The following is a 26,617-nucleotide window of genomic DNA, read 5'->3' as shown; positions in this document are numbered from 1 at the left end:
TGTGTGTGTGTGTGTGTGTGTGTGTGTGTGTGTGTGTGTGTCCCACAGCCTGAGAACCTGTTGTTGGCGAGTAAGATGAAGGGAGCTGCAGTGAAGCTGGCAGACTTTGGCCTTGCTATTGAAGTGCAGGGTGACCAGCAGGCTTGGTTCGGTAAGAAAACATAAACAGTGACAAACACAAATCAAATGTGCTGGTCCATTAACTGTGGTGTTAAGCACTCAATAGTTTCTGTGTTAAACATGAGGATCACTGCTGAACAGGCACTCATTCAAACTAGTCGGTCTGTATACACATACATTCATATCCGCCTGTCCACTTGGAGGACAAAGAGTAGTTGTCTGAGCATTGCTTAAGAGGCTCACAGACACTCTTCCAGTTCATGCTTAGGCCATTGTGTCTTGGCATACGGCCGAGCTGCCAGCATTTGGCTGACTCTCCGGCAGGGATGAGATGATTAACGGGTATTTGCTTGTGACTCTACACTGTCATAATCTGGAGTCCAACAGGTCACTATCATCCGTACCATTCACATAACTGCACAGAAATAGCCCCCATGACAAGTTTAATGAAAGGCATCAGTTAATTGTGTCTTGTGGCTCTTCTGTCGGGCAGGGTTCGCCGGCACCCCTGGATATCTCTCCCCTGAAGTCCTGAGGAAGGACCCCTACGGCAAGCCAGTGGACATTTGGGCATGTGGTGAGTCTTGAGACCCAATATGTTGTAATCTTCTTGTTGGGAAAATAAACATAAGCCTTTTGTCATTTTTGAGTTTTTTAAGTTCCCTTATTTGACTGTTGTGAAACCATGCAGAGGTAGTTTTCCTTTGCAATAAATTAATTGGTTGACAATGATGATGTCATGCATAAACAGTATGCCCAACCCAAAACAGGCCTACAAGACACCATTCTTGGTACAAAGAGACCAAAGGCCAAAAGTAGACACTGATGGGCATAATACTAACGAAATGAACCATCAAACCCTGACGCTGAATGAATCAACCTCTGGCTCACAGTAGAAGAATTCAGCCTTGTGTCAATGGTTTCTCTAATACAGGAAGTTTAGAGACATTGAGGCTCTCTTAAAAATCAAAACAATAAAGAGCTGCTTTTATAATTTTCTTGTATTTGATTAACTTTATTCTACTTGTAAATATACTTTTTAATGCAAATCAACTTAGGTTACTTGTAAAGGGCTGTGGAATAGGAAGATGTCGTAATACAATTTTTGAGAGAGATCTTTCATTCAGATCTGGCTCGCAATTAGAGGGAATGATCATTATGACATCATCATATTTATTTCAACACTCTAAAAAACTAGTGAAATCACAACAAAGAATATGATTTCCAGGCCAGGTCGTCTCTGCAGCACTGCAGCTCTTTGTCACATTTTAGCATGAAAGTTAAGCTTCTGTAATTTGTGTGTCAGTAAAATTCATTTTCAAAGTGCAGCTCTTCTTGTTATGAAATGGGCTATATGAATAAAATTGCCTCGCCTATAAGAATGGAAAAATACTGAAGCTGTCTAAACATGATTTGTTTCTAAATTCCTTCTCCCCTTTTTGTTTCCGTCAGGTGTTATTCTCTATATCTTGTTAGTGGGATATCCTCCTTTCTGGGATGAAGATCAACACAAACTGTATCAGCAGATCAAAGCTGGAGCGTACGACGTGAGTCTGCATTGTGTGTTTGTGAGGTGTATATTTGTGAAGGGGTGCAGTGCAGGGGTTTGCTAAGCAGTTTTTGAATCTTTAATAGTGTCCAATTGAGAGCTGGTCCAAAGCTATTGATCCTATCAGGGCCTCCCTGACGCATTGCAGAGAGGGGAGTGTGTGTGTGTGTGTGTCTCTGTGTCTGTGTGTGAGGGAGAGGGAGAGAATCGGAGAAGGGGTATCCTTCTTTCTCGGTCTCTGGATAATAAAGTCATATTGCAGACTGAGGAAGGCTCAAACAGGAATCCTATTTGTTGGGAATTCACTCAACGTAAAAAAAAAAAGAAGCTTTTAATAAACGAAACAGAAGCATGTGTTAATGCGTCTGTATTAACTTGGAAAAAGAACATGAACTGTTTTGTCTTAATTGCAGTCTAATGTGAACAGACCCAGAGTCCAGATGGTGTGGATTAGCTGAAACATGATGATGCAAACTCTTAACATGTCGCTCACAAAGCATGTTTCCAATCAGCATTCCTTTCCAACGTTCACACTTTCTCTCCATTTTTGCACAGTTCCCGTCCCCTGAGTGGGATACAGTGACTCCAGAGGCAAAGAACCTGATCAACCAGATGTTGACCATCAACCCCGCCAAGAGAATCACTGCCGAGCAGGCCCTCAAACACCCCTGGATCTGCGTAAGTATTCACTCTCTTAGCCCAACCTAAAACAATTATTGGATTCACACAGACTGCTACAAATAAGTACATATAAGTCATTCTATGTTTTAGTTTGAAATGGTTGTGTGTTTCTCAACCGCTGAGATATTAGGATGTCTTATTCTTGTTTTTTTTTTTTCCTCCTTCAGCACCGCTCTACAGTGGCCTCCATGATGCACAGACAGGAAACTGTCGAGTGTCTCCGCAAGTTCAATGCTCGCCGAAAACTCAAGGTACTCCTCAAAATCCTACGCCTCCCCTTTTGATTTGAAGCCCCCCTTTTATATGCTGAGTCTGCTTCTTTTTGTACAGAACCACAATACTAACAATAGAGTCCTCTATTTTACGAGAGCTCACACTTTTTAGTCGCTCAGCTGCCATAATCTCACATGTCTTTAAAAGTATTGTCTTTATTTATGTTAAGCTTTATATTATATGTAGCTGTAAGGGATGGGGACTTTTATTTTGGTACCGCAGTTTTGAAGAAGTAGAAGAAGTACTCAATGTTGGCTTGTTCCTGATTGAAATATGTCTTACCCATCTTAAATATCAGTCAGGGAAAGAGATATGCCTTGACTTCTTTTCTTGGATTAAAAAAAAATGCTTGTAGAAAATATATTTCAACTTCAGAGTCACAACAAAGGGTTATTGCTTTGATATTGGTACAGAACCGTTAGTATACCAGGCGCTCTAATGACATGTTTTCAACGATAGCAAGCTTATTCTGCTGTACTTTGCATTAACATGAGAACATGCAAACTACTGGATCAAGTGTCAGTTATTCTTTTTCTCTGCATCATTTAAATACATTTGCATAGAAGAAAATGTTCTGGGACTTGGAGATGTGAGGACTGTTAATCGTGCTTCTCAACTGACATGCACTGGATCCAATGTTTTAATAATTAGATATTGTTTGAGAGAGAACAAACAAACACTCAGCCTTGACTTGATTTAATAATGTTGTTGTCCTTTAAGAATTGAATACGAAGCAGAAAGTCGGGAAGAATAAAACTTGAATCCTTGAAAATAAAACCTAACTCCTTGCGGTTATTATACCTCCCTCACTCCTCTCTTCTCCTTCCTCTGCTTCTCCAGGGAGCCATTCTCACCACCATGCTGGTGTCCAGAAACTTCTCAGGTGGGTGTGCCCTTCGCCCTAAGCCTCCCACGCAGCAAATGCAGAGGGAGAGGAGGAAGGAGAATGGATAGAGTCCTCTGCACCTCTTTTAACCCCCTCACCACACACACACATACACACGCACACACACACACACTCACCCACTCATCCTCAAAATAACAATATGTTTTTGTGTGTGCACAGGAGTTTGCTTACTTACCAAACTGATTTGAAACATGAAGCTCTGTTGAGTAATGTAGAAATAGTATATTGATAAAAAATGATTATTATGAGTGCATTACAATCTGATTTATGTGAGCAGGCTAATATGTGATATTCTGTCATTTACAAGATTAATATGTGGGCGATGGTTATGTCCTTTTCTATGCTAATGTTTCTCTCCGTGTGGATGTGTGTGTTTGTGTGAGTGTGTGTGTGTGTGTCCCTCTTTTCTGCTGCCCATGGAGCGTTTGCATGTTTGAGAGGAGGAAGCCTAAATTTTTACGATTTTTATATTGGGGGGTAAAGTGCGGTGTTATAAAGTGTTTCTTTCTCAGTCCTCTGAGAGTGACTTGTTTTTGTTGTAGCCTTGTTCTCAGCCTCTAAGTTAATTGGTCTGTCAATAGTTAATGGTTTCAACCCTGGGCCTAGGAAACCACAGGGGTGCACGTCTTTAGCTTCAGCCCATTTCCATCAAACTTTGTGATGCGTCTGGGCTGCAGCCAGCACGCCCCGTGGCTCTCTAGGCCCATGAGCGAAAAAAAAAAAAAAAAAAGCGTGACATCGACCTGACTAATTTGTACAGCCCCACCAAACTGTAGCATTTCTGTCCAATAGTGGGCCGGCAGCATACCAACTCTGCTGCTGCCGCCTCCTCCACGGCCTCACTGGCTCAGGAAGGTACGTCCCAGAGACACGCCCATCCACTTCCTCTCCACACACAGTTACTTCTTTGGTACATGGCACAGGGTGGGACCCCATCACCACCCTCAGAGTCCTGCATGCAGCCTCATGCAAGCATCTTCATCAACATCCTCACACACATACGCATGCATACTCACACACATTAGGGTCTTAAGTTTGCACACAGTCATAAACATCAGCATCACTTAACAATAATCGATTCAGTCCAACCCACATTCCAAAGTTCTTTTCACATTCACACCTCACAACCACTCAAGCCCCAGCCGTGTAACCCCCATTTCATCTTCAAAATCAGTTTTGTCGTCACCTCCAGCAAGCTCCATCCTGAACTCCAGCTGACCCCACGCTCACCTGTGCTCTCCCTCGGCCACGGCCTCAAAGACGGGCACAGGATGGGCTGGGGCGGGGGATAAGGAGGGGCATGTATCCTGGGGACGGGAACTGACACTGCAGGGGGTCGGCAAGAGCTGGGTTGGCGTGCTGCCATCGTCTGACCTGGGTCGGGAGGGGAGGGAGGGTAAAGTGGATGTTGAGGAGCAGGGGGAGACTGAGACAGATAGGAGTCCTTCTAACATAGCCAACTGTGGAAACCAGCACTGATGAGGTTTGAGGTAAAAGGTATGGTCTTGTCTCTCCCTTCTGAGGTCTGTTTTAGTACTTTAAAAAAAATCTCCAAGCCTTTTTAAAGGAACGCTAACGTGGCATCAATCCTGCCACCACTCTTAAACACAGTCAAGACCAGAGGCATGGATTCCTTTTGTTTTCAAAGTACTATTATCAGGCTATGCTCTCGTCCATTTAGGTCGGGGTGGGTGGTGAAGGTCAGCGATTCCGATGGTGGCTCCATGGATTCAGTAAACTAGAAACAGACGGTGTAGAGCAGACTAGATTTTCTTTCACCTTTTCAGACGAGAGAATCTCATCTGCTCTATAGTGTGAAGGTATCTCCCCATAGTTAACGAGGCAGATGTTTAACAGGGTTTAAGGTTTAATTCCAGGTTTAAGGTCAAATTTGTTAGGGAAGCGGATTCATCATCCCCGTCAGAAATGTGTGATTGTTGCGCTGAGATTTTGGGGTGTTTGTGGTGGTTTGATTGTCAGCTAGAGCCCTCTGAATGCGGGCTTCCTCTCTGATCCGGGACCAAGTTTCCTGTTTGTAAGTTGTTGATGTTTTTTTGTTTTTTTTTTATAAAGAAGACACATGACATCATTGCTCAAGGTGGAACTTCCTAGCTCTCTTTTTTTTTTCTTCTTTAAATCATGCAGCCTTTTTTTTTTTTAGCGTTTGGTTTTCTGATGATGTCACACATCACTACAAACACTTTGTACTGTTAAAAGCTTCCTTGCATATCTATACATCGTTTGGCTGCGGCCAGGCTTGCTAATGTTGTTTTCCTTTTTAATGACATTATAGCTAAATGTGACTGAAGTGTTTTGAAGCATTTCTGTAAAAAAAAAATTTAGAAAGGTGTTTGCCTTGCTGCCTTTCGCATGTGGGTGTCCTGTGTGGTTTAAATCCCGTTAAAAAACAAAGAAAAAGGTTCTCGGGGAAATACACCTTCAGATGCTTTCTAATCCTTCCTTTCCATGCTCATCATCGAGCCAGTATGTGGCTCGAGTGGTGAAGCACTCCTGCTGTGGGTCATCTTGACTTTGCTCATCCTGTCATGTGGAATTTGGTGATTATTCCCTGGAGGAGCAGGAGGGCAGGATGTGTTTAGAGAGCATTTGAACGTAGTGGTCCCATGCTGTCACGAGGATTGGCACCCTAATGGCTGTTTGGGAGAAGATGTAGCTGAATAACGAGCGCTCTGTTTTCATTTACTATAGGTTTTTTTCTTTGGATGCTGCATGACCGGGTTAAGATAGAGGCTGCATATTGACAGCTGAGATTAAGGAGCATGAGTTTATCACTTGATATTGTTTGCTGCTGTAAATGCTGTGCCCCTTTTCTCCATTCTCCCATGTACTGAAATGCTAAGCCCTCTTTTTCAACCCTCCCCTTCTCCCCCCTCTTCCCCTCTCCCATTTCATTTTGAAAGGTAAGATACCAAAGACCCGATTTTTGAGAACGATGTATGTCAGTAGAAAATGGAAGCAACAGGAAGTTGAGAGCTTGAGAGCAAAAGGAAAAGTGACCAGGGCCTTTAAAGGAAATCAATGATTTACATTAACACCGACTCATCTCAGTCAGTCCTGGCGGCAGTTTGAGTCTGACCATCCCTCTCTTTTTAGATCTGCTGGGGTCCTCCAGACAGGAAATGGATTGAGGAAGTTTACTTTGCTCTCAGGTTTCTCTTTTATCCCCAGATGGCAATGAATGGATTATGATGTTGAATGGGTTTTGCAGAGTGTAGCAACTTGCCCCAGAAAATCCATTAAATGCATGTTTTTTTTTTCTCTGGCAACACCCAGACTCACTTTGTCATGAAGGCTCAGGTATTGGGGAGGGTTTCATAGATGTGAAAAATTGTGGCTCCGGGTTTTTGCACAAGTTGCGGATTCCTATGAAAGCTGAATACAAAGTATGGATTGGCATGGATGCTGTCGTCAACAGTTAAACTGTTCCCATCTACCTGTCTCTCCTCCTCTCTATCCTCCCTTTTTTACAGCATGCAAAAGTTTACTCAACAAGAAGTCCGATTCTGCTAAGGTAAGGCTGTCACATCACCTCTGCGCACCCTTTTGTTCTGCTACAATGTGTCCTGTCCCCCCTCTATTAGATGCCCCCCATTTCTGTTACTTTCTGTTCTTCTTAGTATCTCTCTGAAGCTCATTTTCTCCTCCGTTCATTTGATCTTTTTCACAGAGTAAAATATATTTTTCCACAGTTGCATTTCTAAAGAAGAGTTTTGTTCACCTCAGGGTTTCTGGCACTCCTGTGGCATGTTGCTAGATCCCAATTTTCCCATTTCCCCACTCCCACAAGTTTAAAACTTTAGCTGTGTCCCAATTCAGAGGCTGCATCCTTCAACAAGTGAGCATTTTAAGACCGATTGCGTTGAAGTGGTGTGCCGAAGGTTGCATTTGAAGGAACCTTAGAAGTGGGACAGCCTCTTTTTGTCGGATCCAATCAGTGCATCCATCCTGGCCCGACATCCTACGATTCATTTTGCACCAATTTAATCAAGATGCCGGACTCCCAAGCAACCGAGTAATACACCTTTTAAGGGATCGTCATTTGTCTCAACTCCATCGAAAACCTAGCAATACTTATATTTTGAGAAACGTTAGGGGCCTTGACACTTCAAAGTACCTCTAAAATGATGGCTAGTCATATGAGCTGGTTGTGGTGCACCTGTCAAGGTCTTGCTTAACAAAGAGGTAACGGCGGGAACAGCCGACAACGCAAACATGAAATCCTCTGTAGTCCTGCTCTTATTTCATTTCGTCATGACTGCTCTATGCAGTCTTATGGCTGGGTCCTTGTAAGGATGCTTCCCATGAGGCGGGACACAGCTTCTAATTTTGTCACTATTTCAGAGTGTTAGTCAATTATTTTACTATGCAACTCTTTTGCCTTTTCTTTGCTGCTCTCTTTTCCGAGCAGTCTCCTTCATTCTTTGCTGCTATTAAGCATCTTTCTCCTCCTCTCCCTCCTGCCTCCCGCCTCCCTCTCTTTCACCCCTGCCCCAGGGGTCTCTCTGTGCAGTTAAGTGGCGGAGGCATAGAGAGTTAGTGAGGCAGTAAAAAGGATGATCTAGAGGCCATTCTGTGGCACTCACCCTCTCATTTACCCTGTTAGCTCTCAACAGCCCGGGAGCTTCGACAAACATTAGCCCCTGAAAGGCGTGCAATTCTAATGCATATGTGTGTGTGTGCGTGTGTGTAACGTATGTGTTCACTCTGAGTGTCTGCGTTTTCGTCCCAGCCTTCCACCAACAACAGTAAGAACAGTATAGTGAGCGCCATCAATGCCCTGAAAGACACCAACATGGCAACCAACGCCCAGATGGTACAGTAGGCCGCCACAGTGACGTTTTAAACTCCCTAACACCCTCCCCCCCCCCTTCCTCCCCTCCCTGTAGTTGCATAGTAGCCCATTTTGCATCATCCTCCATCGTCATAGTCGCTGCTTGTCATCCTTCATCTACCATTCAGGAGGTGTAACAATCACTGTCCCGTCCGCATCCATCCTCTCACCCTTAGGGTGCACATGTGTTCCTGAAAATCACTCTCCAAAATCATGCAAGTCAGAATTGAATATGAATAAAAAAAAAATAAACTTCACTTTTGATTTAGGCTGCACATGTGCACTTTCTGAGGTTGACAGGAGCATGAACTTGTCTTCAGGATTATAAAGCGTCAGTACAGAGAACCCTAGAGTCTGGTTCATCTTGTTTCGGCTGCTGGAAGTAGTGATGTCATGTTTTGGCCTTTATGTCATTTGATTCCTCCCATGATTAACCATCTCCTCTATCCATGTATCCTAACATTTATCTTTTTAGCTCTGTGAACCATCATTCTTACTCTAACCGCTTTAACACTCCCATTACATCCCCATTGACATCCTAACCAAATGCCAAACTTAAATCCTTGTGCTCTATCCAGTGCTGGCATGTTTATTAGCATGTGTTACATATTACATTGTGTACTGGTAAGGTTACATAATGCATTGTCTGATCTGGCAACACAGTGCTTCTCAACTGGTGGTGCAGGACCCAAAGGTCTCAGGGACATGTTTCAAATCATTATTAAGCAGAACAGATGTTGTATATAGTCTTAAATGTAATCACAATCACTTAGTGCCGAAAAATATCCTGTTCCTTATCTGATAATTTAAATCAGACAGAACTTGATTACATCTCTTTTACTCGAGGACTCTTATAGAAAATGTTTAGGTTGTAGGTGGTCTCGTGTCAGGAATGGCTGCTTCTCTTTAAGATCACAAATGTTGGTTTAAAAATGAGACGGATGAAGACTTCAGAGATACCCTACAGAAACTGGGACCCTGAATGTGGGATTCTTTTTATTATCAAATAATAAAAACTGATCGATCAAAACTACTCCAATGTGAAAAGAAAATCTCAAGCAAATTGTTTTTTTCAATTTTCCATTATTATTTCCTCCATAGCTTCAATATTTTAGCTCAAAGCGTTTTTGTAAAACAATGATCTTATCACAATATGAGACACAAGTCCTGTTAAGATGTTATAATACTAAAATCTCACGGGTTCCAGCTTCTAGATTAGATAGATAGATAGATAGATAGATACTTTATTGATCCCGAGTAACTCAGATTATGATTACAATTACACTAAGAACAATGAAGTCAGGGAACTCCTTCTGTGAAAGAACATTTTTAGCTTTGCTCAAAGACGTCACAGACTTCATCTCCCGACCCTGACGAGGAGAGCTCGTGACAGTATGAAGGACAAACTACCTACCCAGGAGGAGGTGTTGTATCGGGTTAAGGTTTCATGGCTGACGTAGAGTATGGTCCCCAGTTTGAAGCCAGTTGAGAGTCACTGGATCAGGACTACAATGTGTTGGACTAACTGTTCTGTTCTGCTTCACAGGAGTCTCAGAGCACAGTGGTGCACAACCCTCCTGATGGAGTCAAGGTGAGCTTTGTCTTTCTGAGAGCGTCTTCCAGGTGCTTCACTCTCCGGCCTGATGGAGAGGGAGAAGCCGCCGGAGTTAATTTTAGTGTCTTTCTGTCCGTCTCTCTGCTCTGTAGGGATCAACGGAGAGCAACGCCACCAACGACGAGGAGGAAATGAAAGGTAGGATAGGTGATCAAGTGTTATTCCCTGTTCTTATCCACTCTCTCTCTCTCTCTCTCTCTCTCTCTCTCTGTCTCCCATCTAGTGAAGAGTGTGTATTTGTGGTGTAGAGACGTGCAGGTGTGGTGAGATACATCACGTGTCTCTCACATTCTTTGTCTGTGCGTCTGTGCTGTGTGTGTGTGTACGTGCGAACTTATTGTGTGTCCGGCTGCGTTTTTGTGTGTGTGTTTCTAGCGGACAATTCGGCGCAGAGCAGCGCCACCGAGGAGATGCCCCCACTTCTGCCCTCACCTCAAAGCTCACCTGCCAGTAAGTTCATCCATGGCAACCAGAAGCTGTGCGGTCGCCACTGGCAAGGACCTAACACCCCCCCACCCCCAACCCCCAACCCCCCCCTCCACCCAACCACCCACTCTCCCACCCTGGCTTTTTGTAGTCACTGGCAATGACGTCTCACATCTTTGAGCTCCCTCACTCTGATCCACCAAGTTGTTTTTGAGGGTTCCCACTGGTGAAGCAAATGTGGAAAAATTATAGATTTTTATTTTATAAATGTATTAACTCCATTCAAAGAAGTCCAGAGCAAACTCAGGGAACATCTAATGGTGTGAAGAGGACACATATTGGTATTCTTTCATACATTTCAAAGATGATTCTGCTCTAATACAACTTGCATCGTATGTTTAAAGTTAGAGATTCTCGACAACCACTTAAAACAAGTCTGACAGCGTCAAGCAGTGAAGAGTGATCAGACAAGTTTATAACAAACCCCTCAGGCGCGGTGTTATTTGTCCATGGGTAACAAAGCTAGCTTTATTTGACTGCCGATTACCTGGATGGGGGCTGTTGTCTAAACTACGAGCTCGTTCTCGCTTAGCTGGTTCCTGAAGGCAAACCCCCATATGAATCAATACTCTTAATCTTTTGGGGGGTATGAACATAATAGACAGAACATGCCGGTCATTGAGAAACCTTTGGGAGCTGTTAATGTAATTTACACGATTCAGAGTTTAAAAACGAAATGTGCTTGATCAATGGTTGCCTTGGAAAAAAAGAAGATTTGACAATTAACCAAAATAATCCAGATGAGATTTAACCGGATCATTTTAGCCTGACAATCTCCTATTAACCCGGATTATTGACCTAACAGGGCCCAGGCAAGCCAAACGTACAAGAAGAGGAAAAAAAGATAAACAAACCCACATGCTGTCGCTGACGGTCCAGGTTGGATTGTATATAGAGTAGTTAAAGTAGCTCACACAGTTTGGGTGCTCTCACTGTCAGTTTTTACATTAAGAAAAAGTTGTATTTATAATCTGGCATTAACATTAAGAACACACCGCTATGACTCTTTCTACACTGACTCATAAACTCTATTGTAACGACTTGGGATCAAACAAGCTCCGTTCTTTTTCATTTGAAATCTGGAAATGCACTTAGAAACATGAGTCAGCAATCAGCCTCTTTTCATTCTATTGTCAAGCTAATTTGAAGCAAAATATCCTGAAATATATATATATATTTTTTTTAAGTAAAGGTGGGGGCCCCATTGGCAAAGTGGTTAGTACGCTCGCCCCCCCATGTACGGAGGCTGTCGTCTTCCAAGCCGGTGTTCCAGGTTTGAATCCGACATGTGGCTTCTTTTCTATACAGAACTACATTTATGAAGAAACATAACAGTGAAGATGCTATCGGACAGATTCTGTGAAACCAAATCAATCAGTTATCAGATTTTGAATCCTAAATGGATCTCTATTTTTCATTAAATGGACGAATAAGATCCAAGTTGTACTTGAGTGGAATGTTCCTTTAACCAGGAGACATTACTGACATGGATTTGTTTTCCACACTGATTGCAGGAGATCGTCTCCTGCTGTGTTTTTCCATGAATAGTTTAATGACCCAGCATTCACTTCCAGGCGCATTGTTAATTTAAAAAAAGTCAAAAATAAAAAGTTTTTTTTATTTATTTTTTATATCAGGGCCACTGTGGGAACCCTGAAATGTGTGTGCGAGTGTGAGTGCTTGCGTGTGTGTGTGTGTGTGTTCCTTGGTGATCACTGCATCTTTCCCCTCGTCCTCCTAACGTGACAGCTCCAGCTGGAGGAAGCCTTGCTTACCCTGTGCAGATGGGTGTCCGAAACCGGCTTCCTCGTCTGACAGGCCCCTGCTGCCTGTCTGACTTTTACTGGAACCTTGCACTCCACTCCGCAGAGCGTTAGGTTCCTCTTTGTCCTCACATTTTCTCCCCCATTCTCCTCTTCTCTAATGCTTTCTTCCTTTGTTATGTTCTTTAATCTCCTCTCCATTTCTCTCCTAACACACCTTCCTTCACTACATCCTTCTCTCACCTCATTCCTCCCTCAGACCCCCCCCCCCCTTCTTTACTCTAATCTCTGCTCTCGTCTCTTAACCTCTTGTCCTGGCCTCCTGCCCTCGTCAGACACACCTGCACTACAGGACAGTCTGATCTCTTTTCCTCCCTCCCTCCTCCTCCTCTTTCCTCCTCTCCCTGTTCTTTCCTGATCATGCTAAGTTTCCCCCACAGGCATAACATGAGCTCATAACAAACAGTGGCTTCAATCCCTCTCTTTGCTAGTCGCTGCAGCTCATCAGATGAAGCTTTTGTTAATGCACACGAGCATTAAGAGGAGAGTAGATGTGAGCAGAGCAGGCAGTTAAACGACATCCCATCACACAGCATCAGAGCTTTTACAGATCTGGCTTCCAGCTACCATCTTGTCCTTGTGTTTACCCATCAGTATGCCTGTCATAACCCCACACTGACTTTAACTGTTTGTTTCCCATTCATTTTTCTGAACACTAACACATGTCAGCTCCGACCCCCTTTTTTGTTTTAACTGCACGAGCTTTGTGTGCATGTTGTTTGTGCAGATGATCACGTGTTTGTTTCTGTCATCCATCCATGTGTCTTCTTTTGTTGACCATCCGTTGTGTGTTTCAGTTCCACCGCATGACCTAAAGCGCATGGCATGGAACAGCACAGGCAACAGCTCCTGCCCTGACTCTGAGCACTCACAGTCCTCCATGCCTGCCGCTCCGCTAGGGAGCAACACTGTCGCTGCTATAAACAACACTAAGCAGAGTAAGAACACAGTCATGACTAACAAACCTCGCCTTCTTTCCCGTCTCACTCACTGTAGCTGATTTCACTTCTTTAACGGTTAGCTCAGGATTACAGAAAGCAGCCTGCAGTTAGCATCAGTCATAGGAAGTCATGTAGGTGTAGTTGCTTCATTTCTAGTCTAGTCTCAAGTCTAGTCGAAATTCATGCAAGAAACTCCTCGTGTCAAGCTAGATACAATTTCAGAGGAAATGTTCTATCTAGAGATTTTAGATGAGATGTGAAATGTGTTTTTTTTTCCAGTTTGGTACAACAGGAGCTAATTCTGGCTAACTGTAGGGATCCTATGTAACTTCCTCATATCTTCGCTGTGTACGAAATCCCAAATACTCAAGCCAGCGTTGTTTCAAAGCTGAATGCTTGTATGTAACCCTAGAAACAAATGCTACGTTCTGCTTCCTGCTGAGCTAAAATCAATATTCTTATTGTACAAATAAAATAAAGAAAAGCAACAACTGGTTCCAAACTTTAAGACAGGTGATCCAAAGGTGTTTGAACACTCTTTATTTAAACATCCGGTTTGTGTCTTACTTCAAGTTTCTCTCCAGATGTTACAAAGTTAGCAGACGTTTTGTTGTTTGACCACGCTGATTGGCCGAGGACCACCTCGTGTTTATCACAAAGTTGGGAGGAGTTGATCTAAGATTTTGGGACGTTATGATTCTTTCTGAGCTTATGTAAGGACGGGAACATTGACTTAGGAAGGCCTTAGGTCCTAACTGCAGTTACCACATGAACAAATAGGGAGGACTGGATCTGCGAGTTCAAACGTAGGCTATACTGCCCCTGAAGTTATTTGGAGGAAAAAAACAAAACAAAGATCGAAAGTTTTTTTGTTTGTTTTTTTAAATGAACGGTGAAAGTATGAGGTTTTTTTCTTCTTAAGATTATTGCGAGCCATGAAAAGATCAAACCAGCTATGTTTTAGTTTGACTTCATACCGCTTCATACTGTTCACCCTCCTGCTCTTTGTTTTAACTAAAGACCAGGAGGGTGAACATCGCGGCCTGTTTCAGACGATGTTTCTTTAAAGTCATTCACAGATATGTTAGTCTGATTGACAGGATAAGTGTTGTGATATCAAACGCCTCTTTCAGTCAGACATCAGTCCTTCCACTAGCTGCCTGTTCCATTTTATTTATTTTTTAAACCCTTTTATTCAGGTAAAAACAACCTTTGAGCTAGCAGTATAAAACCTGAAAATGGCCAGTTCTGGTGAAGTTTTAAATCCAGTCATATTCTTCACTTTACTCCTTGTTTTCAAATGTGCAAATGATTTCCCAAAAACAAGCTTCAGTCTAGTTCTGTCTGACAAAGAAGCCATCGCTGCATCCTCACCAGCACTGCCTCAACACAAAACAAACACAGTGTCCCACCTCAAACAGCAGGGAACTGTAGTATTTGCAAACATTACTGAAAGAGGAACAAAGAATAGAACATTTGTTTGGGGTAAATAGCTGTGGGTTAAAAGTCAAGGCAAGCTTATTTATAAAGTCCTGTTCATGTATGAAGCAACTCAATGTAATTTAGAAAGAGAAAAACCAAACATTTCTAACATGTAGATCATTAAAATACACGTGTAAACCTATATTAAGATACAGTATAAGATAAAGAAAATGTAATGTACACGTGACGCTCTACTAAATTTCAATCTTTATATCTAAGGCAACGAGAAGCTTGATTGGTTCAAAGTGATCTACAGTGCCAGGATCAGTAGCATGATTCCACATCAACATCTTTGCCGTCTCGTCTGAACTGTGTTAGGATGTTAGGATGTGAAGTTAGGATCTCATCTCGAGGTCTCTCACACCGGGTCGCGTTTGGTCACTGAGCCGACTCGTCAAACTGCGGCGTTGTTTGCTCAGTTCGCTAGAGCCGTATTTTTTGCTGTCAAACTAAACTTGCGGTGTTTGCGGGCCGACTTTGTTTGTGTGTGGCTCAGGAGCGCTTCAGTCAGTTTGTGTGGTGCACAGAAGGTGAGAAGCGGAAGGGACGGACAGTGATGAGGTCGAGCTGCAGTGAGGAAGCTGCTTTGATGTGACAGAGAGGTTAAACAGGGAGTGTTGAGCTGCAGCCACAGAGAGAGAGAGAGAGAGAGCCTGAAGGAGGCAGGAGCTGAACGCGACGACAGAAAATGTCATCAAGTGAAAACCACAACATGCTTAATTGTTGACTCACCTTTTATCTGTTTTTTTGTTTTTTTAAACTGTCTGTTTCTCTTCTCTCCCGCTCTCTGTGCAGCTCGTAAACAGGAGATCATCAAGATAACGGAGCAGCTGATTGAAGCCATCAACAATGGAGACTTCGATGCCTACACGTGAGTACGACTGCATGAGTGTGATGAGAAGAAGTGGGTGACTCACAGAAGTAAAATCTATACTGCACTCTAGCAGCACTTGTTAGAGATGTCTTTATGTTCCCCCCCCCAAGACTCTTTTTCTCTGCTTTAATGTCTCTCTGTTTCACCCACTCTTCTTTTCTCACATGCCTCCTCCTCCTCCTCTTCTTCTTCTTCTTCTTCGCCTCTCTCTCTCTCTCTCTCTCTCTCTCTCTCTCTCTCTCTCTCTCTCTCTCTCTCTCTCTCTCTCTCTCTCTCTCTCTCTCTCTCTCTCTCCCCTCTCTCTCTCTCAGGAGGATTTGCGATCCTGGACTCACCTCTTTCGAACCTGAGGCCCTGGGGAACCTGGTGGAGGGCATGGACTTCCACAAGTTCTACTTTGAAAACTGTGAGTCTCCTAATGTACACACACACACACACACACACACACACACACACACACACACACACACACTCATTCACGCACACTGACCAGATGAATCCGGCTGTTTTAATCCACCTGGGTGACGCTTGGTCTCAGACAGGATAAGAATCGGCAGAATGTGTGTGGTCCGGTGTTGTTGTTGTTGTTGTTCTCTTTAGTCCGATAACTGTCCTCCTGTGTTAAAGTGGTAAACTTCAGTCACATTGGACTAATTCATCTGACAAATACTTTACGAGTCATCCAGTCTATAAAATAAATTTAAAATTAAAAGTAAAAAATGACCATCACATGTTCACAGAGCCAAGGCCTCTCCATCAAGTATACAGTATGTGTGTCTGAAGATTAGTTCTAAACTCCAATATGTTTATTATCACGTTTAGTCTGTAATCTGAATTTTAATGATCCTGTTGAACCATTTCTGTCAAATATTTTCCATAAAATCTAATGTGGAAGAAAAGTCATCATTTACATTTCTACAAATTGAGCCATTAAACTTTAACTAGCAGAAAATCAATGTGAAAATATATAATTATAGAAGCTTAACTTAACTGCTTCCTGGTTCAAATCGTCTGATAGGAGCCTCTCTGTGTGGAGTTTGCATCTTCTACCCGTGCACGCGTGGGTTCTCTGCGGGTACGCCAAAGACATGCCTGTTAGGTTAACTGGTGACTCTAAATTGCACGTACTGTATGTGTGATTGTGAGTGTGTCTGGGTGTCTGTCTCTATATGACAGCCCTGGGATTGACGGTCCAGGGTGTAACCCCGCCTCTCATCAAATGACGGCTGGGATCAGCTACAGCCCGCTGAGTCGAATGGGGGAAAAAGCGGTATAGATAATGGATGGATGGATGGAGTTTTGTTGGGACATTCAAGAAAGAGGGTGGTGTGGAATACGTTGGTAAAAACAACAACCTATCTTCTTTTAATCAACATGTTTGTATAATCCTTAATTTTTAAATACAATTATTTTCTTAATAAAAACTAGATTTTGCTCTTCAAACAGTCTTCTTCTTCAAGTTAGTCTTGAAAAATCAGAGCCGGTACTCCTCTCAAAACCCCATAGAAAAAAATCCAACGATTTAGGGGCAGCACGTTTATTGCACATTTCAGCGACAAGACAATCAAAGATTCATCAGTTATGAATTAAAGGCAACTGGATATTAAACTTTCTCTGTTCATCTCATCTAGTGCTGAGCAAGAACAGCAAGCCCGTGCACACCACTCTGCTCAACCCTCACGTGCACCTGATCGGCGAGGACGCTGCGTGCATCGCCTACATCCGGCTCACACAGTTTGTGGACACCACGGGCCGCCCTCGCTCCAGCCAGTCGGAGGAGACCAGGGTGTGGCATCGTCGCGATGGCAAGTGGCTCAATGTTCACTTCCACTGCTCAGGAGCGCCTGCTGCACCACTTCAGTGATCAGGTACTCACACAGTTTTCATTTTTCATTTTTTTTCTCAAATGAGAAAGCAGAAAATTGATCCCAGTGCTCATATAAAAGTCTTCCTGCTGCACAGTTAGAGAACTTTATGCTGTTGCACAATAAGCATCAAAATCGTCTGCGCAATATTGAAGCATACAATTACTGACATTTTGACCTGTTTAAATCCTGTTAGTGAAAACATTTGAACCTTTAAGAGAATCAAAAAACATTTCTAACTTAGATTTTGTGAAGATTTTGTCGGGAAGAACAAAGTGTTTTTACAACGTGGACCACTTTGGCCTTGTTATCCTGTGATTGGACCGTCGTTCTGTCAGTCATCACAACATGACAGTATAAAAGCACGCACTTACCGTAATGACAACAGTCTGTGGGCTAGAGCCTTAAGACGATCAGGCAGGTGATAATCCCTTTATCCAACGCCCCTTTTTAACTTAATTAACCTGCTCTTCTTACCTTCGATTGAATTTGGTTTAAACTCGTAACAGATGTTCATTTCACACTTCTTAAGTTTTGCCTCTAAATAAGTTTGGTTAATTGTTTAAAAGCTGTCTGAGGGCATCCCGGTGTCCTTGGAGTTTTAACAATCTGCCATGTCATTGCAAAGCGCCCAAATAAAGTCCAGCTGGGGACCTCTGCCACCCCCCATTGTCATCTTTCTCCTAATTATAAAAGCTGGAAATGCCCCAGAAATGTTGTTTGTAACCCTGTCCGATGTTCTGACTGGTGTTTTCTTGACCTGCCTGACTTCTTTTTGGATTTACGTCCAAATTAGTTATGAAAAACAGATAGGAAATACTTGGAAAGTAAGATGCTATAAGCAGAAAGTATGCTTTAAACCGTACCTCTAATGTGTTCCTCTCTCCCCCCCCCCACCAGTGGTCCTGAGCCTCCAGTCTACTGGAGTGTGTGTTTTGGGGGGCAGTTTTTTTCAGCAAGCGTGTTTCAGAGGCCAGTCCTCTGCGTGGATGGGCTAGTGCCAGGAGCCCGGCCGGGCAAGATCGCATCCCTCTCCACGTTACCAACCAATCCTGTCCCCCCTTTGACCTGCTGGGGGCCGGCTGAACACAAGACACCGCCCCCATGGGATGATGCATGCATCTGGCGCCTGATTGGAGGGCGCGTCTTTGCCCTCTATCCCTCCCCTGGCAGCCATCTTTTTTCTGCCCGCGCGACATGAGACGTCCTGCGTGAGGAGAGGATTTACAGTTGAACTTGTGACAGTTTATGAGTATGAGTTATGAATATGCTGTGTAAATTATGACTAGATGTACCAGAAACCACCAAAACCCAACCAAGCATTTATCTTCACTATCTAATAAGGGAGGAGCAGAAGGGAGTGTGAGGTTAGCAGCTGAGATTTTGGACACATTTTTTTGGCATTCTAGGGATTACCGGGTAGAAAGTGTTGTGCTCATTACCCGGACGTTGATGTTAAGAAGTAGGGAGATTTTTCCCCAACTCTAGCAGGGGGGGAAAAAATCAGGTCTGCTCAGTCAGAGAACTTGATGACGAGAGAAACTTGATATCAAAAACATGAAGCACCAAAGTGTAGAACTTTAGGCTTTTTATGTGTTTATGTGTTTTCGTTTGTTTGCTTGTTTTCCCGACCGAACGGGGGAAAAAATCGTGTTGTGGGATTTTTTTTTTTTTGGGGGGGGGGGGGGGGGGGGAGGGGCGTCTGATTTGAGGTTATGTGTTTTGTTGTGTTTTTAGCGTCCTGTTCCCTTTTACGTTCCTGTGAATACATAACCGGAGCCTTCTTTTTATTTTATTTTGTCTGACTGATCCTATATTTGAGGCTCCCTTTGTTTTAAAGCAGTGAGTTTTAAAAAAAAAAAAAAAAAAAAAAAAAGAGGGATTTTATTGTGCAAGTTTAAGCTAACCTGCGCGTGTTGGCACGTTCTGTTGTGTCTGTATGCAGTGGGGGGAGAGAGCGAGCCGGGGAAAGGCGTCTGCGTTTTGCATGTTTGCCCGCCGCCTCTCCCTCATTCACCCCCCCTCCCTCTCCCCTCAACCTTTATTTCTCTCTCTTAAACCATTCCCTCTTTTAACCCTCCCCCCTTTTTCTCTGCTTTCTGCAAGGGCCTGGTTTGTTTATAATCACTGTGTAAATACAGTGTATGTATAGATATATGTAGAAAAGTGTAATATATGTACATGTATCTAAGAGACACTCATCCTGTGCGTTTCGGCATGGGAACCTCCCCATGACCTCTGTGAACCCCACCTAGTTTAGGAGCATCATCTTCCTCACAGTTTCAAAAAAAAAAAAAAAAACTGCTTTAATTCTCCTCCTTTAAAAGTACTTCCTTAAAAATACCGGTAGCTCCAAATCTTTCCCTCGACTAACGCGAGCACACACTCTCCCGCGGGCTGCCGGCTCTTGTCCCATGGCCGTAAGACTGTTTTTTTTCTGAGACGGGGGAATAAAAGAAATAACCGGTTGAAAAGCGTTTCACCCCTTCGCCCAACAAGACTCTGAAACCCCTTCATCATAGTGTCCTTATATCCTGATCCCACAATGCTGTGAGCCGTCTCTTCATATCATATGCACTTACACACACACACACACACACACACAGACACACACACACAAACACACACGCACGCCTGGTGGTGTGTTTAGGCTTTGTAACATATCTGCACCACTGCTGTGTGACCACGGTGCCACCCTTGCTGTGCTGCTTAATTGTCTCCATCCATCCGCAACAGTCGTATCTTAACCCCCCTTCCTCCTCCCCCCTATCCTGATATCCCCCCCACCCCCCCCCACCCCCCCCCACCCACCTTCTCCTCCGTGTACCAACGTGTCCCTGCTCTTGAGATGTTTATTTGTACCTCTCTCTCTGTTGTTTCTCTGTTCCCGTGTTACTGGTTTGAGTTTTTCCGTTGTCGTCGCTGTTGCTGTTAACTTGTCGTTTGGTATATTTGCCGATCTGCCAAGCTAGAGTTCTGCACTCTCCCTCGCACATAGAGTATATATAAAAAATAAAATAACAAAAGGGAAAAGAGGGAGGAAGCAAAGACAACACAAATTTACAGATTGAGCAATGACAGATTGATCAAGACTAAATTATTTCTCATGTAATCTACCCTTGGTGGTTTTAAATCGTGCCTGCTCAGTTGAGAGGAGTGTTAAAGCCAGAGAGAGAGAGAGAGAGCGCGAGTTGGTGTGGGCGTGCAGGTTATTGTGACCTCCACTGTTGAACCAGAGCGGGAGACCTAGTTATATGCATGTTTCAGTTACGCATTTCTACCATGTACCTACCTGAATAAGGATGGAGCTAGTGTTAATATATGATATTTGCATCTTTTGAAATAAGATATTCTCCATCCAGAATGTTGAATAGGTGACATGAAAAATATTTAAAAAAAATTGCAAAATTTTTAAAAAAAGGATTCAGGAGCCGTAGCTTGGTATGAGGCCCTCGATGTTAGCGTTTTCCCTGCGTTGTAATGATATACTATTGGGCTGCGCTTTCTCCCCCAGCCTTCACATGGATGCTGGAGTTTTTTTGCATGATCATGATGTACAATGAAATACAACCATGAATTGACGACTATCAAGTGTTTGTCTGAGTGTTAGTTGGTCTTCATCATAGCTTTGTTATTCTTCAAACTTGGATCTTGAAAGTATTTAATAAAAATACTATTTCAGCACTGGTTTGTCTCTGTCGGCTGCGTTATTTTTCTCCACCTTCTCTTCACGTCAGATTTAAATTCTGTTTGAGACTAACAATTTGAATTTGTGAAACTGATTTAAAGGAATTCAAATTTGGAATCATCGTATTTAAATTGATTATTCTAACAATATGGCGGTTAATACAAACTCCAGAAATGAACCGGGAAGTCACTATTACTAAATGAACTTAAGGTCAATCAAAATACGTCTCTGTGAGTGAGTTTTCAAAGTGCATTGTGGGTGCAGTGCTGCTTTATTTAAGCAAAATAAAGGCCATAATAGGTCATAATTATTGACGCAAATTCTTGTTTCCTCTGCCAGGTGTAAAGAGGGAGCTTTGTTGTATTGTATATAGGAAAAATGCATCTATTGATGTTTGCATGAAAGGGCCATATAGGCCTGGTGATACTGGCTGATCCATATACTGGGTTATCATACTTTAAAGTTTTTCCACTTCACATAAAAAAAAAGTGTTTTTAAGGCATCCTATCCCTCAAAACATTCTCCTTTTATCCCCGGCCCAATCAACCTGCCAGAGCAGTTCAGTGCTTCTCTCTGTCTGCCTTGTAACTCCCTGCTCTGTGCACTGATTGTCTCTCAGACTGATGCTGCATACCTACTGTCCAGAAGAAGAAAAAAAACGTTTCTCTAAATTACAACATAACAGACCTTTTTTTGGCCTGATCAGCGCACATTTTTGACCTTCTCAGACTGGCTTTAGAGAGCGTTCCTCACGCTGCCTTAAAATCACCAAATTTGGAGACATGCTACACACGTTTGTGATTACGTAACACTGCAACATTGATTAGTCATGCTGAGTATCTGCCCATGTTGTCCAGTTTTAAGGAAAAGGGAGAAATGGAATTGTCTCAGGTGACGTTTAGCATTAAGACACCTGAGACAGGTTTTGATTAAAGTGGAATAAAAACCAGCTCTGGATCCTTCTGAAGTGAAACTGGACCATGTGTCTGTGCTTGGCTGGATGCTCTGAACACCAGCTGGCATAATATTTGCCCTCCATACTCGTCTGTCATCACATAAAGTCAGATTAAGCCCCGCATAACGCTGCATAGCCAACAGGCCATTAACACACACACACACACACACACACACACACACACACACACACACACACACTGGATGAAACAATCACTGTCGTCCGTTCGACAGCTTGTGAATCGGCCTGTTTCTGTCTTTCTCTGTGAAGTTTTGAGTAATGCTTCAGCCTTATTTAAAACACTTTTTTGGTGTTATTTATGTTGGTCCCAGTTATTTTAAGGATTGGGTCTGTGTGTGTGTGTGTGTATCTGTATGTGTGTGTCTGTGTGTGTGTGTGTGTGTATGTGTGTGTCCCTGGGATGTAGGACAGCTCCCCCCGGTTCCTCTGCTTTCTGTGTGATTAATGAGGAGAGCTCAGCGGTTGGTTCACTCAGACACTCGCTCTTACTTTCTCAAAGACACAGAGAGGGAAAAAAAAAACTCTGGAGGGAATGTGTCTTGTTAGCTCTCTCTGACCTCCCCGGCTCCTCGTGTCAATAAAATTAGGAGAAGAGCCGACCCAGGACAAGCCTCCTGAATCTAAATTACTCTTGACCTTGTTGAGGTCATAAAGCACAAATTCCCTTTTTTTTTTTTGTTCTACCTAAGAGCATTCTCCAAGCCTTTGCGATGGTGTACATCGCCATGTAACTGCTGCGTTTTAGTTGTTTGATTTAGTTAGTTAAAAGCTAGAGACTGAAGAATTCATCCTTTGGTCTTGTAGGATTGATCTGAGGTTCTAGTTGGCTTGATCTTTACCCGAACAGTGCATTAACAAAGCTGCACAAAAAGAATGTGTAAAGTTTTATTTAAAGCAGAATGAGCAGATTTGACACCTGGCCTTTGGATAAAGAAAGAGGCCCTTTCCTTTGTCGTAATCCGCAATCACCCAACCTTCCTCATCTTCCAAGGCGAGAGGACCACATCTTCCTGCTCTATTGTCCCGTATCCTTGGTGAGTTTGTAGTGGAAAGCATTCTCGCTCATTAGCAGCTCTCTTCACAGATAGTGATATTTCATCCATTCTTCTCATACTGGTGAATCTGAAGGCTGCACTCTCCTATCTCTTGTGTGTGGAATGCTTGAAAGGAAACTCGATCTCTGTCGGACACGTAGCTGGTCTCTGGTAGGTGAGAGCTGCTCCAGCACTCCGCATTAATTTCTTGCTGGAGAGCTCTAATGAAGCCCTCACCTCTCCTCTTGATTGCCGTCTGCCTCTCTGATTTGCTTTCTTTCGATAGCTGCAATCAGAGCGGTTCAAACCTGCACACTGTCTTCAGTGTCTTTCTCGATATCTGTCCCACTGACGTCCACCCGGGTGTTTGTCCTCGTGCCGCTCCTGCAGCCTCTCCCGGATCGTCCGGCTCGCATTTTTCTCGAGAGGTGTCTTGTCTCGTTTTCTTCTCTGACGCTCAGCCAGCAGACGAACTCTTCATCCATCCTGCAGAACAGAACTTTGTCGTTCATGCACGTTCTGATGTCCGGTCCGCTCTTCAACCCCGGCCAACCAGCTACGCGTCTGGTCTTCACAGAAAGACGTTAGACGTCTTCATCAAGAAGCGAACAACAACTTCCCTTCCCTGAAAGCAGATGTGTGTCTGTTTTTCATCTCTCGGGACAAAATCAGGGCTTTTGTTATCTATCATCAATCACTTTCAATTAATCTTTTTTTTATTTCGATGTAATCAAACAAAAACCAGGTTTAGACTGCACTCTCTGTTCTGTTGAGTACGGGCAGAAACCTGCAGCTCTCGGTTAAGTAACACGAGTCTTCCTCTCAACGGGCAGAAACCTGCAGCTCTCGGTTAAGTAACACAAGTCTTCCTCTCAACGGGCAGAAACCTGCAGCAGAACCAGACTCACTGGTAGGCAGCCGTCTGCCAAACGAGCGATAAGAAGTGGGATGAAGTGAGACAAAGAGACTTTCTCTTATTATTTGCTCCTACTGAAAAGCCTGGATTAATCCAGACTCACTCCGTTTGGAGTACTACCTTTGATTAAACAGTGTTCAGTGTACAGTCGTTACTCGTTCAGTCTTCTCACCTGAGGCTTTAAATAGCTCTGAACAAATGATCTGACAATATAAACTGTAACGTGACTCAGCATTACTCCCTGCTCAAATGTCAGAATGTTTCTTTAATCAGCTTTGTTTTATTCCTTTAATGACAGCCCTGACACAACTTGGGGGGGGGGGGTCTCCCTCTGGCCCCTACAGTGCAGTAGGTTAGCAGATCTACAAAGTAAGATCAATTAAGTGATTTGTAAGTTTTTAATCCAAATCCTACTTTTGTACACTCTTAAATATTCTATATGATCAATTTACAATTTGGTAGTCTTTCCCGTCTTTGCTGTGATTGAGTTTTGTTTGAATATAATGAAAGATCTGTCTCGTAATGACACCTGTCCCAAATAAAGGCCGTTCATTTCATAGACTGAAGCAAATAAAAGCTGGGGTGCCTAATTCAAGTTTTACGGTACTCTACTATGTAACAGATACTCCGACACGACATGTCTGCCACACTTGGAGTATGACGTTTTGAGATTATAAATTATATTTCAATCATATGCTCCGTTGTTTCAGTTTCTAAATAATCTGCCATATCCCATAAAGACTCATCTGTCCCCCTTTTTAATCACTCCCCTACAGTATATATTCTTCAATGGAGACAAACAAACCCTCTGCAGCAGGGTTTCCTCTGACCGTCCTTCTTTCAGAGGGAAACAAAAGAAAAGATTAACAAAGCTCATGGGTGACGACAGCAGCCCGCTAAGCAGATTTACTGTCATTTAGAGGCAATTAACATTTTGTTTCATTTCTTTTCTGACTTGTAAAATCCGTGTTTCGGCGTTTAAATGACCTCTTTGGGAAATGCCTATTTGATCGCATACGTGCCAAGAGGATTCTTGTTTTGCTGATTCTCTCAGATGAATAGTCCCCTCCAAAAATACACACACATAAAAATGTATCCTGAATCCAAAATGTCAGGAACATCAGATAAAAATAGTGTATTTAAATTAGAAAATAAAATTAGCTTACAACCCCTTTGGTTGCTTTTGATAAAGGAGAACAAAACAAAGAATTATTATTAAATAAGAAAGAAAAAAAAAAAAAGAGGCGACACCAACACTGAGGATTTGTTCTCACCAGGTTAATGTTTTAATAGTCCACCATGATTCAGCACATTATACTGAGGAACAGCAGGAGGGCTTCACAGGTAAAGTAGGCCTAAAACACTCTACACTGCTCATCATCCAACCAAAGACACACATGGATCATATTTACATCAACCTACCGGATCTGTATGTTCAAACATCAAAATGTCAGGAATACAGGAGCAGTGAGAGGATTGAGATTATGTACAGGATAATAACGGCGAGCTGCAGATGTGTTGCAGGATGCTTCACGACACGATGGCTCACACAACATCAAAAGCACAAGTCCCAACACTTACTAGCAACAGTATAAAAAAGAACCATCAGGGCTGAGGGCGAGCAGGCGGCCCTGTGAAAATAGAGCTACGTCGCCCTCTTGTGGCCGGATCACACATCTGCTCAGAATACAACAGAACAGACAACATTAAAGAGAGTTCGGCTATCTAATTCAGTCAAGAATGAATGCAGTACACATACGAGCTAAAGTCAGGAGTACTATCTATCTATCTATCAGCTTATCTATCCGTCTATCTATCTATCCGTCTATCTATCTATCTATCTATCTATCTATCAGCTTATCTATCTATCTATCTATCTATCTATCCGTCTATCCATCTATCTGTCTATCTATCTATCTGTCTATCTATCTATCTGTCTATCTATCTATCCGTCTATCTATCTATCTATCTATCTAGCGCCACCTGCTGGAATCAGTACAAAAAAATACTTTATGACCCAACACTCAGCTTCCAATGGCTTTTGAAAAGGATTCTGTACAATTTAAAGGACCATACTGCTGTTTTTCCTTTTTTGCAAGTTTTAGCTCCTAAATTACAAACAACAAATCATGTAGCTCTTACGTCGCTGCTGATTAAATCCTGTTGACGTGTTTCAGGGTTTTTTTTGTTTTTCCGGGCAGACTCTTGTTTTCTTTTTGGAGGAAAAAAAAAAAATCAATTAGCAGACTCTTAATACTTTGCTTCAGGGAACATCATGTCTGCAGAGCTTTTCTCTCCATTACGGCCGTAGAATAATGCACTTTTATTGATCTGAAGAGAACACATTGGTCTCCTTTTCAACAGTGTTTGACAGAAAATAATGCAAGTTAGACAATAATTATGATGCCTTCTACACGTTTCCAGAGTCTGTTATTTGATTTTGATTTTAGCGAAGGAAGTTGATGTAAATTATAGCATCTTCCAGGAAAACAGAAAATGACCTTTTCAGGCTATCCCAGGACTTGAGATGCTTGA

General features: G+C 42.9%; 1 protein-coding gene across 10 annotated transcripts in view; it reads left to right on the top strand.

The window, feature by feature from the left end:
- LOC132955992 (calcium/calmodulin-dependent protein kinase type II subunit gamma-like) overlaps window positions 1-21,155 on the top strand; it is a 41,583-nt gene extending 20,428 nt beyond the window's left edge. The window contains exons 7-23 of one of the 10 annotated variants that reach the window (XM_061029124.1): window positions 49-151; window positions 614-697; window positions 1,573-1,667; window positions 2,225-2,347; window positions 2,518-2,601; window positions 3,464-3,506; window positions 4,323-4,385; window positions 7,022-7,062; window positions 8,281-8,364; window positions 9,929-9,973; window positions 10,090-10,135; window positions 10,373-10,447; window positions 13,104-13,244; window positions 15,525-15,600; window positions 15,915-16,009; window positions 17,235-17,471; window positions 18,369-21,155. In XM_061029124.1, coding sequence (XP_060885107.1) covers window positions 49-151; window positions 614-697; window positions 1,573-1,667; window positions 2,225-2,347; window positions 2,518-2,601; window positions 3,464-3,506; window positions 4,323-4,385; window positions 7,022-7,062; window positions 8,281-8,364; window positions 9,929-9,973; window positions 10,090-10,135; window positions 10,373-10,447; window positions 13,104-13,244; window positions 15,525-15,600; window positions 15,915-16,009; window positions 17,235-17,467 — 1,431 coding nt within the window. In that variant the 3' untranslated portion in view covers window positions 17,468-17,471; window positions 18,369-21,155. Of the gene's footprint in view, window positions 1-48; window positions 152-613; window positions 698-1,572; window positions 1,668-2,224; window positions 2,348-2,517; window positions 2,602-3,463; window positions 3,507-4,322; window positions 4,386-7,021; window positions 7,063-8,280; window positions 8,365-9,928; window positions 9,974-10,089; window positions 10,145-10,372; window positions 10,448-13,103; window positions 13,245-15,524; window positions 15,601-15,914; window positions 16,010-17,234; window positions 17,472-18,368 lie in introns of all 10 variants that reach the window. The other 9 variants (XM_061029123.1, XM_061029125.1, XM_061029126.1 and 6 more) reach the window with 9 other exon arrangements.
- Window positions 21,156-26,617: the final 5,462 nt, after the last annotated feature.

Source organism: Labrus mixtus, chromosome 21, assembly GCF_963584025.1.
Source record: "Labrus mixtus chromosome 21, fLabMix1.1, whole genome shotgun sequence".
Taxonomy (NCBI): Eukaryota; Metazoa; Chordata; class Actinopteri; order Labriformes; family Labridae; genus Labrus; species Labrus mixtus.
This window is presented reverse-complemented; position numbering and strand designations above follow the sequence as displayed.